This window comes from Penicillium pulvis (assembly GCF_028828015.1).
Source record: "Penicillium pulvis strain IBT 33274 chromosome Unknown contig_12_segment0_segment0, whole genome shotgun sequence".
NCBI classification, from domain to species: Eukaryota; Fungi; Ascomycota; class Eurotiomycetes; order Eurotiales; family Aspergillaceae; genus Penicillium; species Penicillium pulvis.
Window position 1 is genome coordinate 3,132,087 of NW_026643072.1, and position 23,324 is coordinate 3,155,410.

A 23,324-nucleotide genomic window follows, 5' to 3' on the forward strand; every position below is an offset into this window, starting at 1 on the left:
GCCGCAGCTTCCTAGCTGATCGTCCGGGCTCCGGAAGTCAACGGAGGCATCGGAGGCCGCAGTGACCGATCCGCGACAAACTTCTCTTTCTCCACTTTGTGTGTATAAGGCTGACCGCCATGTACGCAAGATTTTATGGTCATTTCCTTAAAAAAAGGAAACATTCCCCCTTCCCCCCCCCCTTGCAGTTTCCTTTGCTAGTTCATGCTACCCGCGATCTATCTTTTCACACATTCTTTTTGACTTTCTGTATCGGTCGTCTTCTCATCCTTCGCTTCCAGCCCCGGCGCATATCCCCACCTGACTGGCCTCCGGCTAGTTTTTTATCCCCCCGCAATTGACGCGTGGACTGCCTGTAATGCGTTAGTGTTTGCTCCGGCGCCATATATTCAAGCTCACCGCGGCTCTGGTTTTGACCAGGTTCAATGTGGCTCCGCTGAAGTCCAAGAATGCTGCTGAATCTTGGTCTCACAGCGGATGCCGCAGCTGCTCACACTCCCGATCCTAGCGCCCAGCCAGGAACGCCACCCGCACCAGCTTCACCATCCTACTCCCCAGCCTTCTCCTTGGCCACCCTGCCGTTTTTGGGCGCTTTATATAACAGAACAAATCCAACTGATGGTCCTGCACAACCTGTGGGATCTATATCCGGCGTGGCCATGAGCCCTGTTGCATCCAAGCCGAGCGAGGGGGAATCGTCCAAGGCCACCACGTCGGCCCTCAGCAGACCTCGTGTCAGCCGCTCAAACACGAACACGACGCGCAAGTCCACTCGGTCTAAAACCTCGTATCAGCTCGCCCATCCTGCCTCACATGCTCGTCACAAGCGACTGAAGCTTCGTCCAAAGCTTCTACTACAGCTGCAACAGGTATCGCACACACCTCGACCCTTGCCTATCTTGGATGTTCTACCGTCGACATTATATCTGCCACGGTTGGCTCGGAAATTTCCAGCAATGTTTCGTGGCAAGAACGGTCTCGGCCCAAATGACTTGATAATCGTGATGAGTGAACTATATGAGCGCACGGTCGCCAGTATTCCGGAACGACCACCGAGCTCCGAAGATGATGACGAAGATCACCGCGAAGTGGTAGCTACAATCTGTCAGATGCTCCAGGAGGATGCACTCCAAAAGGGAAAGGCAGAGATCTGCTTGAATTTTGGACCGACATGGGAGGCTACACCCCTTCCGAGCGGTTCTTATGAATTTGTCGCGCAAACGGAAAATGGAATTCGAGTGATGCGCTGGGCTTTGCGAGCAGGCAGGAATCGCCGGATGTCTGCACAGCCCAGTTCTGAGCCGCGCGAAGATACCAAGCGATTCACGTTCAGTGTCATCGACCCCAACACTCGTCGGCACCCGGTCATCGCTTCTTTGACACGCAACCAGTTAGAAGTTTTCGATGAATACTCCGCTGTAACTCGATCGAACACCGGCCCCACCACTCCGAGCTCGGGCATGTCTATTATTAGTGATCTATCTGATAATGATGCGCTGGACTTGAATCCGGATGCAAATCTCGTCACGGTCGAGGATGGACTTCGCACTTTAATCATCATCACTGGGATCTGGGTCGCCTTCCGCGAGGGTTGGTCGTCCAATTTCAATTACGGCGATCCACTTTCATCTCTCACCGGGAAAAATGTCGCCTCTCCAGCATCCTCTAAGTTTTGCACATCAACGAACGCCAAGAGTGAAAACAACAGCCCCATACGCCGTGATGAATTGAATGATTTAAAGGATGTAGCCAATGGCAACAAGCGCTGCGCATCCGCCGCGAGTATCCACCGTTCGAAATCACCTGTTGATAGTCTTATGTTCGGAAGTCTCTCCAGACGCTCAAATTCAACCGGTGCTGCATTCATGGATCGAGCAAAGCGACGGAGCGCCTCGGCCGGCAATCGTCTGAATCGCCACAGTGCGTTCACAGGCACTGGCGAGTATGGACGCGAGATTGTTGTATCTCGACCACCGTCCATCCGACTTAATTCGGCCGAGGCCGAGGATTCCTCGCGTGCTGCCCCGCTCAAGAACACATCCAAAGCGAAAAAAGCCAACGAGAATCCTAAGCCCACGAACAATGGACAAATGGTCTCCTCATACCCAGATCACCACAAGGTCTGGGATGCAGACGACATCAAAGAGCCCGAACTAGCTCCTCCTGGTAACAGCAAAAGCAAACGCCGACACCGATTCAGTTCTCTTTTCACGATTTTCCACCGAAAGGAAAGGGCCCATTGAGGACCCTGCATTTCAACATATGTATACCCCAGCATCTTGTCAGCGACCTGTCTGTATTTCCTACCCGCATTTTTTTTTTTTTTTTTGGATTCCATTGCATTTGGTTGGGCGTTATCTTCTATTTTATTTCCCGGCATCGCAGGTACACGATGTTTGCCTCTTCTTCACACTCCAGGAGTCCATACACTTCCCCTCTCTTTCTTCTTCATTCTCGATCATTTTTGGCATCACCCTTCCAAAGCAACTGGGTACCCCAGTGCGATTCCTTTTACATATAAGATCAGAGTTGGAATCTGTGGCATTGTGGTCTTTTGTACATCGCTACCTTTCAATTCTGAAACGATGCCCATGGTCCATGTCAATAGAAATGTCCATTTATATCCTACTTGCACCTCACCTACAAATACATACGACACCAATTCATAGTTGATCAGTTCAAATTAAATTCTTTGCCATAAGGATCCGCTGCGGTTTGTACACATTGTGAAACCAAATTGAATACTCCATGCTCCACAGAAATCTTCTCTTGTAGAACACCACCTGCGGACTAGGTTGACCATCCCCGTTTACGGCGTAGAAATTCCCGAGTACAGAGTTCCCGTGGTAGGTACCGCCGAAGAAGTTGTTGCTCTTGACGATGATCAAATGTAGACAGTTGCATGGCTTCGCACAGGTATCTATCACTCAATGGGTTCCGAGTGTGGAAGGCGCAATTCATCTATTTGAAAAGGCGTGATGCAGTCGACTACAACCGCCCCCCTCTTTTTCGAATTTCGAACCTTTTCTTTGTGTTTCTAGATTCTTCCCCTGAATCTTCCTCTGCTGATTTTCACCCCAACCCTGCAAGTCGAGTCATATTGGGCCCATCGATGTATCCAGGTATCGTTTGGAATACAAAACAAAGCAGCGAATAAAAATATGCAAAGTTGTCATCAAGGCATCAACCAAGGCGTCAAAGATGAAACATGGAAGCATACAAACGCCTAGCAGTATAAAAATACAATGTCCACTAGAATTCATCCGCTCTTTCTCCTTCCCCCTCTCCTTTCCCTCAACAGCCCGAGCATTCATGCGGGAATTTTGGAACGCACGTTGTCAAATACCGCCCTTTAAAGTATGTTGCTGTAAAGCTTGATACGGAGATGGCGCAGGCTGAATAATTCCAGATGAAGTCAGTAGCTTCCGATTCGAAGTACGTATCCCTTGGCAATCTACGATTCTGAGTATTGTGAACATGGACCTGCCGAACAATGCTGCTTATCAAATCGAAAACCCAGTAGATTCCTCCCTTTGCTATTTCTTACATGGGAATGACAACCTTGGGCACGTACGGCTCCTCCAGATACTTGATCTCCTCAGGGGCCAACTTAACCTGCAGACTAGCAACGGCCTCATCAATACGTTTGATGCTGCTCAATCCAACAATAGGCTGTTCACTAGGTTGGCTCAGCGACCAAGCAAGAGCAATCTGTGCCATGGTCACTCCCTTCTTGCCAGCCAGCTCCTCAACACGACCAACAATAGCCTCATCAGCCTCGTTTTGACGACCACGCACAATGCCTTTAAGAGTAGCGTCGGTGCTCTCGCGCACACTCCCAGGCGAGTTCCACGGCCGAGTCAGCACGCCACGGGCCATTGGGGACCAGGGGATAAGTGAGACACCACTATCAAGACAGTAAGGGATCATCTCGCGCTCTTCTTCGCGATCAATCAGATTGTGGTAGTTCTGCATCGAGATAAACTTGTGCCAGCCATTACGGTCGGCGACGTTCTGCAGAGCTTGGAACTCCCATGCATGCATCTAGGAGCAGTCAGACTTTGTAGCTCACAATGAGAGGACAGTACGTACCGAGCTGGCTCCGAGATAGCGGACCTTTCCGCTCTCAACAACGTCATTGAGCGCCTTCATAATCTCTTCACGGGGAGTCTCCCGGTCGAGGCGGTGGATTTGCAAGACATCGATGTAAGTGCCCAGACGCTCGACACTGGCGTCGACCGCGTCGAGAATGTGCTTCCGAGACAGACCGGTACGGTTGACCCAGGCACCATCGTTACGAGCACAAGCGGAGATGGGAGGTTGAGTACCCTCGTCGTCGACTCCGAAGAAACACTTGGTCATGATCACCACCCGGTTGCGGGGAATATTGTACTTCTTTAATGCCTTACCCACAATTTCCTCGGAGCGGCCGTGGGAGTAGACATCGGCCTGTTTGTGATTATTAGAATGGTTGATTGGCCAGTTCGATCATGGATCGTGGATTCTTATGCTCACAGTATCCCAGGTGTTGATACCCCGCTTGTACGCATGCTCGATCAGAGGCAGGGAATCTTCTTCATCGAGAACCCAATCCTGCCACTCCTTGCTTCCAAAGCCCATGGTACCCAAGATAATCTTGGATACCTTCAGACCCGAATTTCCGAGACTATATCCCGTTAGTTCTCAGCTTATGGTCACTCACGATGATTGAGTCATCGTGTGACGCTGGGTGTGGGGCTCATACCGAACGTATTCCATCTCGGCAGACATGTTGAGACAATTGAAAATTAATTCGAAGTTGGCTGATTGAGATCTGTGAAAACGAAAAGAAGCTTATTTAGCTCTGCCTCTGACTCAAGTCGGCATATACTTAGGCATGACGTCAAGTCATTCAGGGTCAACTTACTAGGTGAAAACAAGACTGGTCTTCTTCAAAGACACAACTGGGTGGCGTGAGAGAGATTTAGTGGGTATAGAGATTTCAAACAACAGAACTTGAGAGAAAGTATGTTGTGATTAATAATTTGGTGTCGGCCACACCGGTGTCTTGGAGATATGCCGATATCCACAAGCGAGCACGGACTAGCCGATAAATAGCCGGGTAGCTTCCAAGGTTTCCTGTCGTCCACTCACAACCTTTGGGCGCCACCAATCGGTCCATGAGAACGGCTGGGAAGATCTGGGGTAAGAATTCGGAACTTTGTTGCATTGTGTCCCTTCAAGGCTGTTATGAGTGGCTGGATCTTCATGGTTTGGTAAGACTGGCTGTCTCTGTTTTCGAAGTAGCATCCAGTGAATGATCAACTCTCACAGCTAGCATAGGGCATATGATAATGTATACATATGTATACGTAAATATTGACTTCGAACCAGCAGGTTCACGTTTCAGTACCTCGCCGCGGAGCAGTTTTTTGAAACCTTTCAGAATTCATCTAAGTATACATACTTTCAACAACGCCATCACTCCAAACCTGGAGGGCTGAAGCTCGGATCTAGCTCCAGGTCAATTCAATTCTTATCTGGTATCAATCTTTTCAACACCACTCTTTTCAACAAACGCCATCGACCCTGGAGACCTTATCTGCGCTGCCATGGTTTGACATCACGTGACTATATCGCGATCTTGCGATGCCCGATTGTATTTGGGCGGTACATAGAGCGGTAAAACCAGCTACTGAAAACATGAGTCAGTGTTTCATTCGCTCATCCTTTACGCAATCAACATGAGGGCTCTCAAATTTGTAACTGGGAACCCTAACAAGGTTATCGAGGTCAATGCAATTCTTGGTGGATTGATACCTGTTGAGCCTGTGGCATTGGATCTCCCAGAGATCCAGGGGTCATTAGAAGAGATCGCGAGCGATAAGTGTCGCCGAGCCGCTAAAATTGTTTTATTCCCAATGAACATCAGTCTCTTTGGCCAATTGTGCTAATTGATGTTGACAGATAAATGGACCAGTCATTGTGGAAGACTCGTCCTTGGAGTTCCATGCCATGAACCGACTTCCAGGGCCCTATATGTATGTGGTGATACTCAACAATGAGAACAGATCTCGAGTTGACATCGAAAAGTAAATACTTTCTAGAGTCGCTAGGAAATGATGGTTTAAATAAACTTCTGCATTCACATGATGATAAGAGTGCGGACGCTGTTTGCACATTTGCCTTTTCAGCTGGTCCTGAGGCAGAACCCTTGATTTTCCAAGGAAGACTCGAGGTTGGTCGAGATAAAACCCGATACTCTGTGGCGATGTACTAAATACAATTCAGGGAAGAATTGTCCCTGCTCGAGGTCCACCCGTTTTTGGTATGTTTTGGTCATCAGAAAGTTTCCAGTGGAGAGTTAACGCATTCTAGGCTGGGAGCCCATCTTCGAGCACAAAGGGGAAACTCTTGCGGAAATGGCGCATGACAAAAAAGTATGCATTGCCACTGATATTTGCCAAACTCGCATTGACGTAATCTAGAACAAGCTGTCTCATCGATATCGAGCCTTGGTTAAATTCCAAGAGTGGCTGGCCCGGGACAATAACCGGTCACTGATTTGCGGGCAGGAGTGAGGACCAGGACCGATCTCGTGTATACAGACATACATGGATCGATATAGATCAGCATTGAGCGCACGGGCAGCTTTACTCTTTTTGTTACCCCGCATTTGGTTCTCTTTCCGACAATCTCCAAGGTTCTATATTTTCTGGAAGGGAAATAATCCCCGCTCCTGTTAGGCCCCACATAGCATTGCACATAGACCCATCGGGTGCTTATTCTCACCTAGACCATGAGAGACTGGTGAAAGGTGCTTTTTTGGAGGATAGATTTCCCCAGAACCACGGGTCGGACCCCCTGGGGCGAGTCGTGCCCCTCAGAAATCTCGGAACAGGGTTAAATACATACATATATACTTCTTGGGCCGAATTTTTGGAATGATATTTATACATCACTCCTCCAAGTTTGAGCAGCGCTTTTCTCATTTCTACTATCCTTGTACTTTCAACGATACTCTCAAGGGTCTCATGTTCTCAACTTGGCCTCTTGTGCTTAAATTCATTTGATATATATTACCTTCTCTGGCAGTCTACCAGTTTCACTTCGACAAGATGCTGTCGGTCCTCGCGGTCGCTCCCTACGCGATCGGGCTTCTTGCCTTTGCTTTCATATTCTTCGTCGGCTATCCATATTTATTATATCTTCGCGACCCCAAAGGTATGTGCCAAGCAATGAGACAAATGAACCAGGTCACTAACAATATCCCAGGTTTGCGCAAGTATCCCAATCTCCATCCGATCTCTGGATTCTCCGCAATCCCTTTCATGCTCATGGCTTCGCGGGGATTCAGGTCCAGGGAGCTGGCAGAACTGCACAAAAAGCACCCTGTGATCCGAACAGGCCCTAACATGTTGTCTTACGGAGATGTTCGCGCGATCAAGGACATTTATGGCCACAATACCAAATGTACCAAGGACAGCTCCTATTTGATCACCTCTGGCTCTCACTTCAACCTTGCCGATGTCGTGGATAAGCCAGATCACGCAAGAAAGCGCAAGGTACTCTCCTCGGCATATGCTCTGAAGAATCTGGAGAGCTGGGAATACAAAGTTACCGACAAAGTGCAAAGAATGTTCAAACACTTTGATAAAGTGTGCACAATGGCTCCCAAAGAAGACGTCGCCTCTGGCAGAGTGGCGCCGGATCAAAAAGATCTCACCCTGGACCTGCGTGCATGGAACAACTTCTTCACTCTTGATGCCATTGCCGATATTGGACTTTCTGAGAAACTGGGCTTCCTAGACCAAGGCAATGATTTATGTATTGCTGAGAGGAAAGATGGATCGACATATACGACAAGCCTGCGCGATGCACTCTACCCTACAGCTCGCAAGCAGTCCTACATCTTATGGAACTACGACTGGTATCTCACTCTCAACAAGGTGGTCAACGTCATCCCCTATTTCAATGAGATGCAAAAAGCAGGCGACAACTGGGAGAATATCATGTGGCGCCGCGGAAACGAAAGACTACGCCGCTACGAGGCAGGCGAAAAGCTGGATGATTTCTTCCAAGCCCTCATGGAGGATAAGAACGGGAACCCGAACAATCTCGAGTGGGGCGAGGTGGTCGCCGAGTGCAATATCATGATGAATGCGGGGAGTGTGACGACTGCTGTTGCCATTACAAACGTCATGTATCAACTACTCCGAAACCCTCGAACCCTTGCCAAGCTTCGCGAGGAACTGGACAATGTTCTTGACGAGGACGAATACGTTGCGGACTACGACAAAATCAAGCATCTTCCATACCTACGCGCGTGCTTGGATGAGTCGTTGCGAATCTTCCCCCCGACCTCTCATGGCCTTCCTCGCGAGACACCTCCATCGGGTACAAATATTCTCGGAGAATGGGTGGCTGGTCAAACTTCTGTCAGCATGTCTGCTTATGTCGCCCATCGTGATGAGGGTGTTTTCCCGAATGCAGACCAGTATATTCCTGAGCGATGGCTTGGAGAGGAAGGGAAATCCCTTCAGTCATATTTGATTGCTTTCTCTGCTGGTGCTCGGTCTTGTATTGGTCGCAATATCTCTTACTTGGAACAAACAAAGGCTGTTGCTTCTATGGTACACCGGTACGAGTTTGCTTTGGCCTACCCTGGATGGGAGCTAAAGCGGGAGGAGACTATGAATTTGATTTTGAAGGATATGCCTGTGAAGATTTGGCGGCGTAATATGGAGAAAATTGAGTGAGCATGGGCCAAGTAGTCCAGTGTTGGTGGTTTGAGGTCTTTCCACGGTTTTCTATTATCGCAGTCCATGAATGTTCAAGATAGTATTAGGATATATATCCATGGATATATCTATGATTCCCGTGGTCCAATTCAGAGTATTCTTTGTGTTTATGCATTTTTCAACATTTGAAGTGCTTTCAAGTTTCTACTATCCATTGACCTCGGGAGGTGTTCATTAACAGCCAGTTTTCCCTGCTCGTAATTTGATTCACGGTTGCATGGATGGGCTATCCATCTCAAGCCTGCCCAGACACCGACCGACCTCGGGAGGTCAAAATATAGATTTTGATCCATAAAAATTCTGACCTAGAAGGCCACTCAAGGCTCTACATAATGAGTATTCCAGACAATTCAAAAATGTTACTTGTGTGACGATCTGATGCCAAATGCCATGTGTGAACCGTGGACCTGTCCACGGGTCTGGGCAAGCCTATGTGGGAAATTTATCGGGGAAGTTACCCCGAACACCCTTCTTTCGTGTACCCCGGCCTCTAGGCCTAATTTATTCTCTATCGGCGGAAATACTCAATTTTTGAATGTGAAAGCCTATCTTGCAAGCATTAGCGACATCAATGCAGTGTAATGTAATACAGACTGGTTTCAATTTAAACCTTGAGACTGCCAGCGCAGGCGTCAGATGGCTAGGTGGGGTTGCATCATCATAGCCATTTCCTGTTAGGTCTACCTGAGAAGTCCGTCCCTTGGACCTCCACAGATATGCCATCAGAGCTTTGGTGGCTGAATTTGCCTGATACCAGATGATTATTGCAGTTGGACTCGTCTCCAAGATGGGAATCTTTCCCCGTCGGGTGTGGAGATCAAAGTTTAATCCCGGCGATCTACCCCAAATCTTCATACTTAGAGAAGCCATTTTTATATGCGGGGTATCTCATAGTCCTTCCAAGGTTGATGAACTCTGTCGCAGCTACAGACTATATTAATATTTCTTGCTCGCTGTTTCACATTTTATTCCAACCTATGACTCGACACCCAAGTTACATCTGCCACAATGGTGTCTTTCGCAGAACTCACACAAATGAACCTGTCGCCAGAGATTTTGGCAGAGCTTCAAAAGTATGCGACACCGACCGGTATCGCTGATTACGCTGCCTTGGCCATTGTCGCTGGAGTCTCAGCAGGGTATCTGTCACGAGGGACCCTCTGGGACAGGCCTGACCCGCATTACCATCTCTACTTCGAACGCCCACAGTTGAAGAATGGTGGCCTAGCTGGCATCAATGCCAACAAAGAGACCAGAAACATCGCACAGAAGCTAGAAGACACTGGCAAGAATATTGTCATTTTCTGGGGATCACAATCGGGTACTGCAGAGGGCTTTGCCAATCGCCTGGCCCGAGAAATTTCCATTCGATGGGGTCAGGAATGTATGTCGGCGGACCTGTCAGACTACGATCCAGCCACAATCTCTGAGATTCCGAATTCAAAGCTGGCGATCTTTATCGTCTCAACTTACGGCGAGGGTGATCCGGCTGATAATACCGCGGAATTCTGGAGCTGGATCACCAAGACTGGCGATGTCTCGCTAGCCAATCTACAATATACCGCGTTCGGTCTGGGCAATACCAACTACAAATTTTACAACAAGGTTGTCGATGTGATTGTTGAAGGGTTGGAGAAGTTGGGTGCCAAAGCCCTGATGCCACTTGGCAAAGCGAATGATGCTGAAGGTGCCACCGAAGAAGACTTTATGGCTTGGAAGGATAGCCTGTTTACAGTGTTCAAAGACAACTTAGGCTTCACAGAAGTGGAAGCCAAGTACGTCTCAAGCCTTCAAGTCGAGGAAGATGAGTCTTTGGAGCCTATCGACCTTCACCACGGTGAACCGAATAGCCACGTCGATGCCCCCAAGGGAGCTGCTCAATCCTCACCCATTCGAAGCTTAAGCATCGTCAACTCTCGAGAGCTGTTCACATCCTCCGACCGCAACTGCCTTCACATGGATGTGGATCTGAGTGACCAACCAGAGTTGACATACAAGACCGGTGATCACCTGGCCATCTGGCCAGCCAATCCAGAATTAGAAGTAGAGCGTCTACTCGAGATCCTCGGTCTAGCCTCTCGCCGTGATGTTCCAGTCATTATTAGACCCCTCGATCCAGCGACAAAGATCACACTTCCCACCCCGACGAGCGCGATCGCCCTTCTTCGTTACTACTTGGAAATCTGTGCCCCTGTTAACCGAGACAATGTCCGCGATCTCGCCCAATTCGCACCTACGCCCGAAGCAAAAACATACCTGACCAACCTGGGCCAGGATAAAGACTTCTACGCAAAGTTCATCAACCGTACCCACCTAACTCTTGGTCGTCTACTACAACTCGCCTGTCCGGGCCAGACGTGGACAAAAATCCCTCTCTCGTATCTCGTCGAGACACTACCGCACATCCGCCCACGGTACTACTCCATCTCTTCGAGCAGTGTAGTCTCTCCACGGAAACCTTCTATCACAGCCATTGTCTCCACAACTCCCCTTCCAGAGAACCCAAGCGAGCTGGTCCACGGCATCACATCGAACTACCTCCTCGCCATCTCCCAGCAAGCCCACTCCCAGCCCCACCCACATGGCGTGTCGTACCATCTCAACGGGCCCAGTGACGCTCTAGAAGGTGGCAAGGTTTTCGCTCACATCCGTCGAAGCAAGTTCAAACTCCCTATTACGGCCAAGACGCCATTGATTATGGTCGGTGCTGGAACAGGCCTCGCACCATTCCGCGCATTCCTCTCAGAGCGTTGCCAGGTCCAGAAGGTCGGAAAGGAGGTCGGTCAAATGATACTTTTCTTCGGCTGTCGTAACCCCGAAGAAGATTTCATTTACCGAGATGAGCTGCAGGAGATGCAAGAAACACTCGGAGATAAATTGCGTTTGGTGGCTGCCTTCTCCAGGTATGAAGGTACGCCACGGCAGTACGTACAGGACCGAGTTTCAGAGTTTGGAGAGGAGGTTGTAAAGCTTATTGATGAGGGTGCTAGCTTCTATATTTGTGGTAGAGCTGGTATGGCACGCGAAGTGGAGAAGGCTGTTAGCGGAACCATGCAGAAGACTAAGGGGTGGACTGAAGATGAAGTCAATAATTGGAGCAAGGCAGTCAAGAAGAAGAACAAGTGGCAAGAGGATGTTTGGGGTTGAAGCAAGCTTTTTTTCTTCTTTTGCTTTTTCTTGTTCTTTGTTCTTTTGTTTTCTTTGTTAGCTTAGGGTTCGGTTGCGTCCTATCTCCTTTTTGCGAGATCGATCCTCGCAATTTCAACAGAGTTCAAACCAACGCACGCTATTAGGCGAGATCAAGTTGGAAATAGGCGACCCATGCGACCGTTACCCAGAAAGGGAAAGTTTGGATGCGCGGCCTGGTGAAGGCGAACCAATCGGAAGGGGCTGATCCACCTCATTTCCCGGCATAACGAGCATGACAGATCTTCGAGTAATTTTCAGTTTTCAGCTTTTTCAGTCTTTTCAACCCTTTTTTGTAGTGGCGTATTTTTAGTTTTAATTTTATTCTTACTTTTTGTATTTATCTATTTTTCACTAGTGGAGCCATGGAACGAGGAGCGGCCAAATGATTCGCGCTTAACGTTGGGAGCTCGAGCCCCGTGTATCATAATCTATAATACTGACTTTCATATCTTAGCCTTGTGCTGATCAGCAGTCGGATAATCCGTATAGTGGAACTCGTTATCCTCAAACGGCCCATAGAACCGGGACCGGTCGTACGGAGCCAAGGGGAGGCCCTTCCTCAGTCGATCCACCAGATCGGGGTTGCTGATAAAGTAACGACCGTAAAGGAGGCCATCGTACTTTCCTGATTCCACAATACCCCAGGAGTTGGTGTCATCAAAACCACCAGCGGAGAAGAACGGTGTTGTACCGAAGATCTCTCGAAAACGATCCAGAGTGACATCCTTCAGGCCCCAGCTTTGAAGGAAACCCTCTTTCTCGTCCCCACTAAAGATTTGCTCATAGCGCTAGAAGAATCAGTGGATGAATACCAAAACGAAACTCTAATAGGCAACAACATACCGGTTCAATAAAACTAACGTAGGATAGAGTTGGATGACTCTTCTTCAAACCCTCACATAGATGAGTCCAGGTCTCAACTCGCTGCTCACCACGAGCTTGGTTGAATAAACCGAAAGGGGATAGTCGAATCGCCAAATTCTGTTCTCCAATAGTCTTTGCCAATTCATCCATTAACTCGAAAACGAACAAGCATCGTTTCTCTGGCGATCCACCATAAGCATCCGTGCGCTTGTTGATATTGGAGCTGAGGAATTGCTCGGGAAGATAACCATTGCCACCGTGGATTTCCACGCCATCAAACCCTATTTCCATGGCAGCCTTGGCAGCATTGCAATAGTCCTGAATGGTCTGCTTGATATGCGCCACTGTCATTTCAATAGGTGGGTGATCCGCGTACGGAACCGAAAAGTACTCGGTGGAGCCAACAGGGGGATGGGAGTAGCATTCCGTGGGCGAGTCCCACACACTTGCCGATGGACACACGGATGGAGACCCAGTCATCTGGGGAATAGTGGCTCGACCAGCGTGCCAGAGTTGACAATAAATGATTCCACCCTTTGCATGGACCGCATCAACGACCCTTTTCCATCCGGCGATTTGCTCGGGGGTGAACAAGCCCGGAACGCCGGGCATTCCATTGCTCTGAAGAAAATTTAGGTTAGACGCACATGACAAACGGAAGTCCGAACCCCAAAAAATGAAATCAAATTAGGTTTCTACCGCAGGGGAATGTTTCACCTTACCTCTAGCGACGGCGGGATCCCCTCGGAAATCATCAAGCCTCCATCGGTGGCGCGCTGTGCATAATACTCAACCATCAGATCTCCAGGAATCCAAACTCGATTAGGCGCTTCGGGGGTGCTAATAGACTTCTCCGGAACTCCACGGTTACGGGTCAAAGGCGCATGGACGATGCGGTGGCTGAGGGTGATACCGCCATTGGCAATAGCCAATGGCTGGAACAAGGCCGATTTCTCGCCTAGATTGTGAATCGTCATAGCTGAGGATAAATGATATTTTTTTTGCATACAAATTAGGCTCTGGAGAGAAATAGGAAAAGAAAATGAAGGGACTCAGTGGATTTTACTACAGAAAGTTAGTAAATTTACTACTAAATCACCCTTGCCCAATAGGGAAAATTGACCCCCCCCCTGTCAGAAGTGTCAATTCGGCTAGTGATCAGGGTTTGAGTTTCAAACTGCAGAATTCTTCCCGTGTTACCAAATAATGTCATATGAACGTGGGCATCGCGCTTCGAACAGGTCTGATCGCAGCCTTGGAGCTCCACTGCTCTCCACTGCTCTCCACAGCACTTTACAGAATTAGGGCATTGCGGAAGCGCTTGTTACCGCGGAGTACGCGAAGAACCATCCCCGCGGCGCCCGGCCACGTAACAAATTCCATTTTCTGCAGCAACCAGTAGATGATTGGTTGCAATTATTGTATTTCCGAGACCGGCAGTCAAAATCACAGGGCCTCGATTCTTAGGTCACTAGTGAGATGTGGGATCAATAGCGTTAAGATCTCCACTGCAACCGATCCTTCCCGCAGAATACGTGCTGAACCATGGTAATACACGGAGGCCGGATCCCCTGTCAAAGCTGAACTCCATGAACGCCCCATTGACCCCATTGTTCTTAATCTGTCAGTTCCCAGGTGTCTGGCGTAGTTCCAGATTTCATATCATCTCAAAATGACGGTCGAAAATCCCACAGATATCATTCACACGGTCAACCTCGTCACACAGGTGCTATGTATGCCGATAACATCCGCGTTTTTGGCGTTACGATGGTATACCCGATTCCGATTCAAGCAGAGTATTGGAGTTGAAGATTGTATGTTTTTTTCCCCCTCGATCTATCACGGAGCTTTATACTAACTGGGATTTTGCTCCTTCAGATGCGTGCACCGTGGCTTGGGTATGTTGATGCCTTGCATCGATCCCGATCCCAAGTTATACTAACCCATCCGATCAGGGCTTGTTCATGGGATACTGCGGAATCAGTATCGTCGGTATGTTCGAACCCACAGAAAAAAGAAGCGACCATACTAATTCATCCCAGTCGGAAAATATGGTGGCGGTTACAACATCGACGACGTCTCAGATGCCAACCAGATCCAGTTTAAAAAGTTCTGTTACATCGCCACTATCCTTTACTGCCCAATGGCACTCTTCGTCAAAGTCGCTCTCCTTTCCATCCTCACTCGCATCTTCAAGCCCTACCGTGGTAAGGTGTATTTCATCTACGGCTTCCTCGCCTGCCTTGTCACATACTATACCGTCGCCTTGATCATCAAGATCCGCATGTGCGGTCCAATCCCGAGGTACTGGCTCGGGGACGAAGTGGAAGGATCTTGTCTCGACCAGACTGCCGCTCTGATTGCCGACTCGGTGATTAGTGTGGTCAGTGATATCATCATTCTCATTCTCCCATTGCCGTTGACTTGGTCTTTGCAAATGTCACGAAACAGGAAGCTCCGTGTCATCGGTATTCTCAGTGCCGGTGGCTTGGCTACTGCGTTCAGTCTGTACCGGTTGGTGCTGGTGCTGAAAGATGGTAACTCTAAAAACCAGACTATTGTGTTCATGGATGTTATTCTGTCCGGGTATGTCATCTATGTTATCCACCTCTTGATTCTCTTTGCTAATTCTTTCTAGTAACGCCGAGGGTGGTATGGGGTTGATTTGCGCTTGTCTTCCGGTCCTCAATGTCCTCATTGTCTATTACCGGAAGAACTACTCTTCTCAAAAGTACTATAACCAGAGCTCCGAGCTCCAGCTTGCCGACCGGACAAATAATACCAATCCCAAGGCCGGGTGGGAGAAGGCACCCAACTTTGGCGATCAGAGCCATCTTATTTCTTATGCTGGCGGTCTCGAGGCGAATGAGTCTGGTGTATTCGATGGAATCCGAAAGACCGTCGCCGTGGAGCAGACTGTCGAGAGTGCCAGTGCTGATAGCGGCAGCCGATAGTGCTGGCCAATAACGTTGATGAATGTATTATATAATTCCCTTCACATTAACTGCAGTCTATTCATAGAACAATTTCATAATAGAATATTTCCTTGTGTCATCAAGTTCGTCTACGTTCAAAGGCATGTTATCTCAAGGATGGATTTGCATCAAACAACCCAGAGTGGTGCCACAGCCCGTCTAATCCAGCATCAAAACCAGCAGACCATGATGCGTCAATGAAAGGCCATTGAAACATATCTGTTTCGACGTCATGAGCAAGCCCAGAATGCTCTCGAGAAGTAAATGCAGCTTCAGTATCTGGGACTGGCGAAGATAAGATCTGGCCCTGAGACTGATGCGAATCGTCGGCTTCTCTTGGCTCCGCAGTCATAGATCTACTCGCATGTATCTCGCGATTTGGACGCGAGCGAATATCACCGTATTCATCCAAGGTGCCTGCCAATGCAAAACGTCGAGGGCTGTGCATACCAGCTTCAGTATGTGCTTGATTACTCTTAACTGTTTCGTAAAACCGATTGGCTTCTTGCACCGTCCGCCACTGGAAATAAATCGTTAGTTGGATTTCAAGCTTTCTGGATTGACACTTACCCAGCTTCGACCGACAGGCCATAGCCGGCTTAGCCGCTCAAGGTATATGAGGTTTTTGCTCTTTTCTTCTTCAGCTCGCTCCAGTCCGCCGGGGTATCGCATCGGTGCGATTGTTCCGTACATATTGATATGTGCAGCTACAAAGACACTAAATCCCGAATAGGGGGTCATCACTGGTGCTTCGGATGCCTCTAGAGCTGATAGGACACCGCTGATATTCTGCACCGCCGCGAAAAGCTCTTTGATTGTCCCGGGCTCTTGCTGTTCATCATCATTCATGTCATGGAAAACATCGGAATGGGGTTTGAGGTTAGAGAGGAAACGATCACGATGAAGAAATAATACACTGTTCCGGTCAGTTTGACTGATATTTCAGTATAAGAATAAGAAGCGTACCTCATGAAGTATATCAGGTTAATGTAAGCGAAAAGCTCTCCATATCCGAGAGCGACATGTGCCTGGGCACTCGTTGCAGGGTATCGAACGGTCATATCTTGCAGAGACCTCCACTCATCCAACTCTCCCTTGAGTGTTTGCCAAAGCTGAAGAAGAGGCGATGTAGAGTCATCCGAGTCTAAAGAGGCCAAAGCACGTCGATGTTCATTGGCAAATCTTAAAATCCGCACAAAAATATCAAATCCACGTGTTACTATTGTTAGACCATGCTCTATGGTCAGGTTTCTTGCCAATGGACATTGCTTGTTCATATCAGCAGGCATCAATCTCCTCTCAGGAAGATGATTGAATGTAAAATCTCTGTCGCTAATAGGGAGTGGGACCGATATTTGAGAGAATGACAATGCGAAATGTTGTCGAGCACCGGAACTTAGCTCACAGTCCTGCGCAAAGCAACACCAGTAGGTACGAACAAGCTGTTCGTACTGGGTCTGAGAGGCATGAAATTCGTGTGGACTATGTTCCATGCTGTCATCGGACATTTTTAGTAGTGATTGAATCATGTAGGTTGCCATGCCTAGAAGAATTAGCTTGTTTCACGCATAACCGATGGTCTTGCATGATACATACCGCTGTACATCCATGCTTGATAAGGCCGACCGGTCCCCCATTCATAGAAAGAGATCATCACAAGAGACTGAGCAAGATAAAGTGAAGGGGCCTCCATGACACGATGGGCGAGATGTTTTCGTGCATAGCCGGCATACGTCTCTTCATCCGCGAGCCCATCTCCGCTCATGAAACGCACGCATAGGGAGAGAAGCGACGCAATAAAAACTGGATCAATTGATTGGAAGTTTGATGAGACATCCGAAATTAATGAGGGGTAATGTAGAAAGTTCGTGATAGGAAATTTCTTTCGATAAGTTTCCACAGCGGTGATTACAATGGATGGTGGTAAAGCTGAAATGGGGTTCTCATTAGTCTCCGACACGGTACGCGAAAGGGCTGGTCGAGGACTCCGTCCAATGCGCGTATCTCGAGATAATGTAGTGGTTGCTCGTCGTTTGTGTCCTGCTGTAGGTCTGGCATTGCTTCCTCGTGTGCCTGTGCCTGGCTTCGAAGCTCGAGGATCTGTCAGGACGCAATCGTCACTCTTTATTTTTCGACAGCGCTGACAGGGCGGGTTGCCCTCATGATTACATTTGACTTTCGCCCGTCTATGGTGATGATCAGCCATTGTATTGGATTCCCGCGTATCAGCTCAGTCTTATCTCACCGACATGCATCACAAGATATTGATAGCCTCATTTGGGCTTTGAAGGACCAATGTATGCTCCTTCACGCAGATAGCATCAATAATACCTTGATAATGAGTCACTCAAAATTGAGAGGGTCAATGCTCAAGTGAGGCAATGATAGAGTTGCATTCCATCCGAGTTCAACAGAGGTGTGTTTCAGTTGCCATAAATTTAAGGTGTCATAATTACCCTAACCGCGTGGTCACGTGACTTATACACTATAATCCAGGTAACGTCACCTACATTAACGATTGCCACTTGGGCATCTATGTGCTTGAAGATTAAAATGTCTACCAGAATTTTTTGGAAGTAATTAGAGGGACCACCTAGCTAGTCTTTGCAAGACCTTCATTGAACGACGTATTTGGGCAGAAAAAAGCGCTCAAACGCTCGCCACCCCCGAAAGCAGGCGAACAAGGACGCAGAGAGGCGTCGCTCTTGTCGAGATGTCTTGTTTCCTTTTATTCTACTTGGGATTCCGTATGTCGTTAGAATGTTAGATTAATTATATTTATATGGTCTAGTAAAGCAATTCTAAGTAGCAAACTCCTTGGACGCCGCAGTCCACTGCGCCACCCATGCATTAAATTTATCAACCTGCATTTCGTCTGTAGCCCAAGAGGTTACAAGACGAACCATAACACGTCCATCATCAAGCTGTTCCCAAATGTAGAAGCGGAATCTGTCCTGCAGCCGTTGAACCAGATCCATAGGAAGAGTAACAAAAACTTGGTTTGTCGCAGTCTCGGCAGCGAGTTCATGTCCCAGCTTCTCAAAATTGGCGGAAATCTTCTCAGCCATTGCATTTGCATGTCCGGCCAATGTGAAAAACAGATCATCTCGGAACAGCTCCACAAATTGAACACCCATGATACGGCCCTTCGCCAGCAAAGCGCCGTGTTGCTTGAGGTGGAAAACGAAACCCTCAGCCAAATGCTTCTTGACAACAATGGCTTCTCCCATCAAGGCACCAGCCTTAGTTCCACCGATCCAGAAGATATCTGAGTACTCAAAGATATCATGGAGCGTCATATCGTTCTTCTTCGAGCAGAGCGCCGTTCCGATTCGGGCTCCATCCACAAGAAGCAGAAGGTTCAATTGCTTGCACAGAGCGGACAAATTGCTCAATTCACGCTTTGTATAAACTGTTCCAGTCTCCGATGCATTGGAGATATAAAGAAGCCGCGGCTTAGCCATGTGCGGGAAGAATTGATTTTGCTGCATGGCTTTTTGCAGATTGGCTGTGGTCATCTTGCCATCTACCGGTGGGACAAGAATAAGCTTGTGTCCAGTGGCCTCAATGGCACCGGCTTCTTTGCAAGCGATATGTCCCGTTTCAAGGGTAATTACCGCCTCATAAGGTCGGAGACAGCTGGCAATTGAGATCAGGTTCGCTGATGTGCCGCTAGGAACAAAGAAAATCTCCGCCTCATCTTCAGTGCAATTGATTCTTTCGCGGATCAATTGCCTGGCAGTATTGCTATAATCGTCACCACCGTATGAAACTTGCTGAGTTGAGTTTGTGCGAAGGAGAGCCTCCAAAATTTGTGGATGGGCACCCTCGCTATAGTCGTCCATAAGACTGTATGGAGGGCATGCCTCGTCTTGGCAGAAATTTGTTGAAGGCATTGTGTATCTATGCGATGTTCCCAATGTTGAATGATATGGAGTTTGAGGGATTTTGAGTTTCCACAGAGCACAATGTTAAAAATAATTACGCAATTCGTGGATGGCAAATTTGAGTCACCTAAATAGAACGTTCGGGAAAGAAAAGATAAGGTCGGGAATGATAGCTCGGGAATGCTGGTTTATTCCCGAGCCGTGATCCGGGAATCCCTTGCGCCGAATACGCCGAATATCAGTTCTTATCATGTAATTGTGGGCACATTCTGGTCAAATCAAGGTCGGCTGATCTGGATTCCTCTTTCGTGAATCTTAGAGGGGTAATCACGTTTAGAGAAGCTTGTGAAACGGGGCAGTCCCAGGGAATTCCATGTTTTATAATAAGTCCACAGACTGATGTCTATGCTACCAGTTGACTGCCTATCGAACATGGATTTGTACAAGACTCAAAATTTCAGTTTACCAGATAGTACTATGGATTGTGGCCGAACCTTTATTTAAGGGCCTAGCCCCCTTGATTTAAAATTGCTCCCATTATAAGCTTCGAAGTCTATCCCGATTCCCGAAATCAGTTAATCGGCGTCGATGACTGATGACTGTATTTCCATGTCATAGCTCCCCCACCATAACCAAGCCGAAGCGAAATGAGGAAGGTTGACAGCTTGAGTAATGTCGCTTATCTGTTTCTCTCGTAGGAAGAGAGGCTCTGACTTCTCCAATTTGGTCACCTTGTCAAGATCCTTTTATTATAGTAATTATCAGAGGAAGACTTGGCGATTCTGTATGTATGTCTTAGTCCGGCAGTCGTGTTTACTTGGATATTAATAGCAACGTAGTAGATTCTCTGGAGATCTAAGTATTGCTTGCTTTAATGGAAGACACAAACTCTGGGCATGTCGCAATGCTAAGCCGACACCTAATTTAGAGTGCTGACCGCCACACGCCCCATTCGCCTTCTAGTATCATATCATGAAGCCATGTGATTAGAGATATTCTGTAATGTGAGATGAGATTCTGCTGGTCTATAATATGAGTATAGAGGTGTTCGTGAAACAAAGCAGTCCCGGGACTCAAGAATACAATACCTACGCAAGAATCTCTCGTTAGAGCCAGAACGTTCATGCATGTCAATTTGGTCTATGAGCAAGGATATTCAAAAAAATCGAGATATATGAATTGACCCCAGGTCGGCGTTTGCTTTTCGAAAATGTCGAATAAGATAAAAAAAAAAAGAAAATGCTGAAAGATGGACAGGAATCACAAACGCCCGGCTATTTACAAATGACAATTTCCCGCCTGAAATGAACTAATAATATACAGTAAACTCCAGAAGGTCGTGCAATGACGGACCTGAAACCTCGGGATTTCCGCAGGAAATTTACTCGGTCATTTCAGGTCTGAGATGCTCCCCTTCTTCAGATAGGCGTTCTTCCGTTGGCACGCGGTGATAAAGCCGGACCCGCCAGCCTCGAATGAGCAAATAGCTGGCCATGATGCCAGACATGACTGCCAGAAGTAGAATAAGTGCGAAGAGACCCCCGATACTACGGACGGTCGTGTAGGAACTGGAAAGCATTTGAATGGCCTTCCTGACCTCAGCATCTGCCGTGTCATCTAGTGACGACAAGCGACTCGGGCTACTAAGCTTCTTACTTGAAGAACCACCTTGGGCAGATGAGAGCCCGGATGGATCTTGGGGTCTCGGAAGCCCAGATTGACCTAAATATCCGGCTGCCTCCCAATCAGGGACCTTGGTTCGGTGCACCTTCGAGGTGCCCATAACGTGGCCGTCGTGGTGTATAGCCTCGACGGATATCCAATCCATGTACCCGCTGGCAATGAACATTGTTTCGAAATCATACTTGGAGACGTTGCCGATGAATACTGGGGTGTCGAATTCGGATGCCCGGGCGTAAAAGTTATACCAGGCCACATCAGTGGCACCGTTCCAACTAACGTGCACCCTGGTGACGAGGTTTGTCTCATCACTGCCGAACACGGAAGCCACTAGGTCGGGCGGAGTGGTCGGGCGGCCAATGAATTCGGATTTATAGGCGCGGTAGTTCGAGTAACGATCTGAGGTGAAACGGGCACTCATCAAGACTTGTCCCTCGGGCGAAAATTCCGAAATGTAGCCGCCTTGACTCCAGCACACAAACATGTTCTTATTGGCCAATAGCTGAGAATTGCCACGGAGGCGGGTGAGGCCCTTGTCGGGTCGAATATACCGATTGAGGACGCGCGCGGTCATTGGGCTTGTGCCGGTTTCAAGTTCGACGATCAAAGCCGACGAGGTTTCCTCCTCGGCAAATTCCTCATCGGACGCATTGTTCAAGAATGATATGACGTGGCGGGTTCCCGATGACTCGACGAATTTGGCGTCGTGTTGTTTCGAAAAGACGAAATCCTGAGCGAAGTCACTATTTCCCTGTCCTCCCAGGCGCCAAACAATAGTTCCTGTCTGTCCAGAGACGAGGTAGATGGTGTTCGTGAAGCGCATAGAGATCAAGTAGTCGCCATTGTCGTTCTTATCCACAGCGTTGATATGCACATAATCCCAACCCGGGGCCCCTTCCACGCGGGAGCTTGGGCTGTAATGCACGGTTTCCACCAGTGGAACCTCAGCAAACGAGTTCCAGTGGTAGAGAACATCTGCAGTGTTAATATCAAGCTCCGCGAATCCACCATATTCCAGCCAGGTCTTTTCCATTGGGCGACCAAAGGCCTCCAAGGTAATTTCCTCTGACAAATAGTTCGTAACCACTGCGGATTGGCCATCATCAAGAACATTGAACTCGTGGATATCGAACACTCCAAGGTCCTTCCTCAGGGGGATTTTCCTATAAACCTGGTAATTTTGGTCCAGGATCATACCATATCCTCGTTCACTTCCGTCGTGATTGTATTGCAAGATAAGAGAAATGTACGTTTCGTTGTTGAGGGTAATGGTTTTGAAATCAAAGACATTGCGATTGTCAAACATGGGGGCTCCGGTCCAGACGAGGCGCTGTTTCAAAACTCAGGTCAGCTGTGTCTCTCGCGACATATGGTAAAGTCGAGATCAAGACGTACCCCATCCTGGTCGTAAATGTGGGGACCTATTTGGTATTGTTCGTATAGACTGGTGGTGTCGTCGGGCGCGATGTGTAGATAAGGTGAGACAAACCAGTATCCCGGGCTAACACGATCGCGATGTTCGTAGTTAAGATTGAATTTGACAGCCCTGGCGTCCGGGAGCTAAGAAGACACGGAGCGATTAGTGTACAGGTCGTCTGTGAGAGATACCGGCCACACCAACCGTAACGAAGGACATCAGGTCATCGTCGGAATGCCAGGCGACAACATTCTGTGCGAGCAGTAGCAATAAGCCCTGCCAGAACATGATGATGGGGAAAGAGCGACACGGACAAGGGAATCAAAAGAAAGCCATGAAGGATGGCAGAATCAGCGAGGGCCAGGGGACGGAAGGGCAGTGCGCAGATCGCTTTCGCAGATCGGTAACACGGCGACCCGTTGACCAGAGGGGTTGCAGGCTGGAACGGTAGGTAAAATTGGCGATTGGGGGGTGGACATCGGGACTTCTGGACCCCGGTGGAGCCAATAGGGACCGGTAAGCATTTCTCAAG

General features: G+C 48.3%; 10 protein-coding genes across 10 annotated transcripts; 5 read left to right on the forward strand and 5 right to left on the reverse strand.

Moving 5' to 3' along the window:
* Window positions 1–449: 449 nt before the first annotated feature.
* Window positions 450–2,243, forward strand: N7503_002377 (uncharacterized protein; the record flags this gene model as incomplete). Its single annotated transcript, XM_057061924.1, has 1 exon — window positions 450–2,243. One exon carries the CDS (start codon window positions 450–452, stop codon window positions 2,241–2,243), a length of 1,794 nt encoding a protein of 597 aa, XP_056925886.1.
* Window positions 2,244–3,543: 1,300 nt separating this feature from the next.
* N7503_002378 (aldo/keto reductase) lies at window positions 3,544–4,770 on the reverse strand (the record flags this gene model as incomplete). The annotated part of the gene is made up of 4 exons (XM_057061925.1): window positions 3,544–4,044; window positions 4,093–4,449; window positions 4,516–4,666; window positions 4,745–4,770. The coding sequence occupies 4 exons, from the start codon at window positions 4,768–4,770 to the stop codon at window positions 3,544–3,546; spliced, it is 1,035 nt and encodes a 344-aa protein (XP_056925887.1).
* Window positions 4,771–5,723: 953 nt separating this feature from the next.
* On the forward strand, window positions 5,724–6,560 carry N7503_002379 (non-canonical purine NTP pyrophosphatase; the record flags this gene model as incomplete). The annotated part of the gene is made up of 6 exons (XM_057061926.1): window positions 5,724–5,888; window positions 5,947–6,020; window positions 6,073–6,217; window positions 6,271–6,307; window positions 6,358–6,419; window positions 6,468–6,560. 6 exons carry the CDS (start codon window positions 5,724–5,726, stop codon window positions 6,558–6,560), a joined length of 576 nt encoding a protein of 191 aa, XP_056925888.1.
* A 537-nt stretch (window positions 6,561–7,097) lies between these two features.
* On the forward strand, window positions 7,098–8,738 carry N7503_002380 (cytochrome P450; the record flags this gene model as incomplete). The annotated part of the gene is made up of 2 exons (XM_057061927.1): window positions 7,098–7,203; window positions 7,255–8,738. The coding sequence occupies 2 exons, from the start codon at window positions 7,098–7,100 to the stop codon at window positions 8,736–8,738; spliced, it is 1,590 nt and encodes a 529-aa protein (XP_056925889.1).
* Window positions 8,739–9,788: 1,050 nt separating this feature from the next.
* Window positions 9,789–11,927, forward strand: N7503_002381 (NADPH cytochrome P450 oxidoreductase family protein; the record flags this gene model as incomplete). Its single annotated transcript, XM_057061928.1, has 1 exon — window positions 9,789–11,927. The coding sequence occupies one exon, from the start codon at window positions 9,789–9,791 to the stop codon at window positions 11,925–11,927; it is 2,139 nt and encodes a 712-aa protein (XP_056925890.1).
* A 485-nt stretch (window positions 11,928–12,412) lies between these two features.
* On the reverse strand, window positions 12,413–13,856 carry N7503_002382 (alkene reductase; the record flags this gene model as incomplete). Its single annotated transcript, XM_057061929.1, has 3 exons — window positions 13,556–13,856; window positions 12,813–13,454; window positions 12,413–12,757 (listed from the first exon to the last, which is right to left on the reverse strand). The coding sequence occupies exons 1-3, from the start codon at window positions 13,838–13,840 to the stop codon at window positions 12,413–12,415; spliced, it is 1,272 nt and encodes a 423-aa protein (XP_056925891.1). The 5' UTR covers window positions 13,841–13,856.
* A 649-nt stretch (window positions 13,857–14,505) lies between these two features.
* On the forward strand, window positions 14,506–15,863 carry N7503_002383 (uncharacterized protein; the record flags this gene model as incomplete). Its single annotated transcript, XM_057061930.1, has 5 exons — window positions 14,506–14,647; window positions 14,712–14,731; window positions 14,789–14,825; window positions 14,876–15,419; window positions 15,472–15,863. 5 exons carry the CDS (start codon window positions 14,506–14,508, stop codon window positions 15,785–15,787), a joined length of 1,059 nt encoding a protein of 352 aa, XP_056925892.1. The 3' UTR covers window positions 15,788–15,863.
* A 51-nt stretch (window positions 15,864–15,914) lies between these two features.
* On the reverse strand, window positions 15,915–18,085 carry N7503_002384 (transcription factor domain-containing protein; the record flags this gene model as incomplete). The annotated part of the gene is made up of 5 exons (XM_057061931.1): window positions 15,915–16,328; window positions 16,379–16,724; window positions 16,775–17,351; window positions 17,405–17,994; window positions 18,054–18,085. 5 exons carry the CDS (start codon window positions 18,083–18,085, stop codon window positions 15,915–15,917), a joined length of 1,959 nt encoding a protein of 652 aa, XP_056925893.1.
* A 524-nt stretch (window positions 18,086–18,609) lies between these two features.
* N7503_002385 (threonine aldolase family protein) lies at window positions 18,610–19,704 on the reverse strand (the record flags this gene model as incomplete). The annotated part of the gene is made up of 1 exon (XM_057061932.1): window positions 18,610–19,704. One exon carries the CDS (start codon window positions 19,702–19,704, stop codon window positions 18,610–18,612), a length of 1,095 nt encoding a protein of 364 aa, XP_056925894.1.
* A 1,372-nt stretch (window positions 19,705–21,076) lies between these two features.
* N7503_002386 (uncharacterized protein) lies at window positions 21,077–23,080 on the reverse strand (the record flags this gene model as incomplete). The annotated part of the gene is made up of 3 exons (XM_057061933.1): window positions 21,077–22,705; window positions 22,771–22,935; window positions 22,997–23,080. 3 exons carry the CDS (start codon window positions 23,078–23,080, stop codon window positions 21,077–21,079), a joined length of 1,878 nt encoding a protein of 625 aa, XP_056925895.1.
* Window positions 23,081–23,324: the final 244 nt, after the last annotated feature.